Here is a 4,784-nt window from a genome sequence, read left to right on the forward strand (position 1 = left end):
GATGTAGAAAATATAATAATGTCACAGCAAATGGCTCAGATAGATGATGAAGACAGTATATAGTTGAAAACTCAAATTTCTTGAGTTGGAGAACAGTTTTTTTCTTAATAAAATATGTAACTTACCATCTCAGATAACCTTTCAATTACTATTTACCCTGGATAATGATTGTTCTGTCTGTTACAAGTACATACATGTATATTACTATAAAGAAAACAAAACAAGCACTATTTTGATATTTTTCTTATTCCCATATCTCTCTAATGTGGACAGCACTTAATGAATGTTGCATAGGAAGTAAGATAGGAGCAAGACATATTCTATTAAACAAGATTCTTCAAAGAAAATTAATGCCATGGTTGCTTGAATACTACTGTTAGTCTTGGGTTCTGTATCCTGGGTCTGTGTTTGTTTGTTTGTTTGTTTGTTTATTGGTTCGCATATAATTAATAACAATAAAATGACAATGTTACTGACAATAAAATAAAATGCTGGGGAAAGATATGAAGCCATAGTGGCTTGTCTGGGATCTTCCCCGACAAAATTAATTAACAACTGAAATAATGCTAACAAATCAAATGATAATAATAAATAACAATAGGTAATTAATAAATTTGATCAATATGATCAAAATGATAATAGTAACAAAACAAATAGTAACATGAATAACAAAAGTTATTGATAAATAACGCTAATTAGAAATGATATGTTAAAAACTATAACTTTAACGTTAACAGAACTTTAACTGCAATACAGACATTGGCAGAATTGAAGCAATAACTCAAGAAAATAAATGAATTTTAAAGAGAAACGGAAATTCAAACTTATACAGATGAAATCAAAGTAATAAGAAATCAAATGTCGGTGGAAAAGAAAAGTAGGTGATTTTTAAGATTTCGTTTAAAGCTAATTATTGATGTTAAACATTTTAGGTGGAGCGGGAGATTATTCCAAGTAGTTATACATTTATATTTTACACTCATTTGGGCTACGGACGTTCTAACTAGGGGGATATGGAAATGGGCACTTTGTCGAGTATGGTAAGTATGAAAATGGGAATTAAGATTTAGAAGACCATTAAATGTGTCTGGAAGAGAACAAGTAAGGAATTTAAACGTAAATAGCATCAGATGAAGTTTGTTTATGTCAAAAATATTCAAAATATTAAGTTTTGTAAACAAAGGTGCAGAATGTGCGTGGAAACTGGCGCCGGTGGCTGAACGAACAAATCTTTTTTGGAGTAATACTAGGGGCTGTAGTGTGGTTTTGTAGGCGCATCCCCAGACTATATTCCCGTAGGTTAGATATGGGTATATTAAGCTATTGTATATGGTAATAATGGTTTTTTGAGTAAGAAGATGTTTAATTTTTCCAATAATACCGATAGTTTTTGAAATTTTTTTACCTAACATAGTTATATGTGGTTTCCAGGTCAATCGTTCATCAATGATTATACCTAAGAATTTGGCTTGACTCTCTTGAGAAAGGGTCACATTTTTTAAAAAGATTTTGGCGCTTCTATTGTAGGTTTTATTTCTATTACAGAAAATAAGGTAGTATGTCTTCTTAACATTGACTGATAATTTATTTGCCTCAAACCACGATATAACCTTTTTCAATTCTTCGTTAGCCAGGTTTACTAGCGTATCAAAATTCGAGTTTGAAAGAAAAAGATTTGAATCATCTGCAAATAGGATATGCAGATGATTCAAGGAAGCGTCGTTTCCAGTGGACAAGTTCGCCTACGGCAAGAAACGTCTGTCATCTTTGCCGTCCAATAAGATATAAAATCTCCACTTACGGCCCAGGTAAACTCATATTTTTTAGCTACGTAGCGGGATTCGACACCCGCGCTCGCTGTGTAGCGGGGACCATGCAGTTAGTTTATCTAGAAAAATGGCGGATTTTACCCATCATGCATTTCGCGCCGGTAATGGCGAATAGGCTTATTAAAAGTAGGTACTGCATTGAATTGTTTTGGTAGGTATGTCAAACTTTCCTGCTTAAGCATTGGAATGTGGGGCATAAACGCTTTTCTATCTTGAAAATCAACAGTTTGCATTATGCCTGTTCCATCTGCCGTGTTCCATTGCAGGTTACCTGCACGTAAGTCGTGCGTAATGACCCACACATTCAATTTTATGTGCCTAAGACCTTCAAAATGTATCAAATCTCATCATTGTTAGTATTTGCATACCTGTAATAAGATTAGTAGCTTTCGAGATTCAATGTGCTTGTTCTTGCATCTTTGTTCACAATTACAAAGCTACTATATAATTCATTTATTTGAGAATCTTTGCCAGTTTTACACTGGGGTAAGTTTGGAATAGTCCACTTTTGAGTGGGAGGGAGATGGACTGAAATATGCTGTATTTGCTCCCAAGCAAATGTCGGCCTTTCTAGTTGAAGCTGATTTTTCTGTAAGTTGGCACAAACATGCAACTTGTTAATGATTGTCATTTATTCAATTGAAATTATTTGAATTATAAAAAAAAATCTTCATATCGAATTATTTACCATGCTCCCAGTAGCATTATATTAAAAGAAGCAGTCCATATAGGGTCAAAGTTCAAGGTCAGATAGCAAGGTCAAAGCTTCAAATATACAACGGCTATCATATTAAAATATATCCCACAGACACCTTTTTTAAAATCATTTTGGTTCTCAGTTAGTAACAATATGCCGAATTTGGGGGTCTAGCCAATGGACTACAAAGTATAATGACGTCTACAAAGTTGAACACAGATAAACTTCATGATGCAACTCTCCAAGCAGAAGTTGTGGGTGAATGATCGTTGCCTTTTTATATGTGGCTGGCGACCTTTTCTGGCTAATGGATACTGCCTGGCAAATTTCATACTGTCTTTTTGCCACCGAAAGGGATCTGCTTCGAGATCACATGATGCATGAAGTTAGTTTACTTTCGTTCAACACAAAACGACCGTTGCTCTGTTCTAATTTTTAGTCGCATATCTGTCAACCTTCTTCAGGAGTGAAGTGATTCAAGTACTCTGAGCACGTGACATTATATTCGGGGCATGTGACTCACGTAATGTATCGAAATTGCCAGGTAGTTGATATCGGCCCCCGTCTCGGTTGAGTGTCGGCTGTTGGGCTCTGGTATGTAAATAACCTTAACTACTCCCCTCACTAAAAAAAAATCCGGTCCAGTGGCCAGAATCTGTACTTTGTATATGGTAATTAAATATACAGGTGGCTCAATGTGTATATGCAACGACAAATAGTACTTAGTTCACATTCACACACAGCAGGAACTGAGTACACCACAAGTGTTGCAACTGCCAATGGCGGGGGGGACAATGTGGCAACAACAACAGAGACACAGAGAACAAGTGAGTACCATGCGTTGTACATTGCACTTGGTTAGATGTCCATAGATGAGTAATTTAACAGTAGTACATTATAATCTAATGCTCTATAAAGGCCCTTTAACACTTCTTCTGAATCGAATCGGCAACTGTCGAGTAGAACCGGGTAGCACTGTGTCCATGCAAGGTTCCTTCAAGACTCTGCGCTGTATCCAAGTCTAGAATTCCGAATCCAACGTCGTTAAATAGGAAAAGGCAGAGTTTACTTTGAAAGAACACTCTTGTCCATTTGGCCACCGCAGGCTTGGAGAAATAATCTGCTCAGTTTCGCGAATACAGATACCGATATGTGTCCCGGTCTTAGTCGCCGATACAAATATACGGTCGTGATGTTTTCTCATTCCGGTGCCGTGCCGTGTTCCATATCTCCACCCCAATCCGTTTTGTAAACTTGTACAGAACGAGGACCATGTGCCATAACCTGTGAGTCCTGGTAGAATTGGTCCAATCTTCCATCCCGTACTTGTCTTCAAACAGGCGCCCTGTAAAATGCTAGCCCTGGTGCTTGCGTCTTGCATATCCAGTAGATTTCAAAAAACCCACCGTTGTCTGTCATTGGATAATGCCCTGTCACGTGACACACCATCTGGCAGATATTGGATCCCTGTGTTGTTTTTTTCACAGCTTGGCACTGAATAAATTTACATTTTGAAAAATACCATGCCTTGTCAGCGCATCTTACCGATAACGGTCTCGTACTTTCACACCCGAATGGTCCGCCTAAAAATTCCAGGACGGAGTACGTAACATCCTAACATGTTGCGGACAGACAATATTTGCCCGTTTGAATACAGAGACAAAATAGAATAACGCAAAATTGTACAACTTTTGGGAACATATGAGCTGAAGGGAAGAAATCACCTTTCCTAAAATTCGCATGGATAAAGATTAAACACGTCGTATGTTAGTTGAATAAACGCTTCGTTTCATATAGCTTTGGGGAAGATATAATAAGCTAACGTCACTTAAAATTCGCGTATGGAATAATTAAACACATTATGTTTATTGAATGAACGTTACATTTCTTTTAGTTTTCGGGAATATATAAGCCAACGTCACTTAAAATGGAATAATTAAACATGTCGTATGTTTGTTGAATAAATGTTACATTTCATATAGCTTTTTGAAACATATAATCCAACGTCACTTAAAATACGCCGTATTGTTGTTGAATAAAAGCTATATTTTATATAACGTTTGAAAACATATAAGCTAAAAGGGGGAGGTTCTCCTCCCGTTCGCTTAAAGTGCGCGTAGAGAAATATTAAACGCGTCGTATATTTGTTGAATAAACGCTACCTTTTATATAACTTTTGGGAACATATAAGCTAAAGGGAGGAGGTACCTCCTCGACCGTTCGAATTCACTTAGAATACCCATGCCCGTAGCGGGGGG

At 36.8% G+C, this 4,784-nt stretch overlaps 1 protein-coding gene across 1 annotated transcript in view; it reads left to right on the top strand.

Annotated features, from left to right (window-relative positions):
* Positions 1–4,468: 4,468 nt before the first annotated feature.
* LOC109464765 (atrial natriuretic peptide-converting enzyme-like) overlaps positions 4,469–4,784 on the top strand; it is a 3,193-nt gene continuing 2,877 nt past the window's right edge. The window contains exon 1 of the mRNA XM_019761839.1: positions 4,469–4,473. Coding sequence (XP_019617398.1) covers positions 4,469–4,473 — 5 coding nt within the window. The remainder of the gene's footprint in view (positions 4,474–4,784) is intronic.

The sequence above is a fragment of the Branchiostoma belcheri genome, unplaced genomic scaffold, assembly GCF_001625305.1.
Source record: "Branchiostoma belcheri isolate BF01 breed outbred unplaced genomic scaffold, Haploidv18h27 scaffold140, whole genome shotgun sequence".
Lineage (NCBI taxonomy): Eukaryota > Metazoa > Chordata > Leptocardii > Amphioxiformes > Branchiostomatidae > Branchiostoma > Branchiostoma belcheri.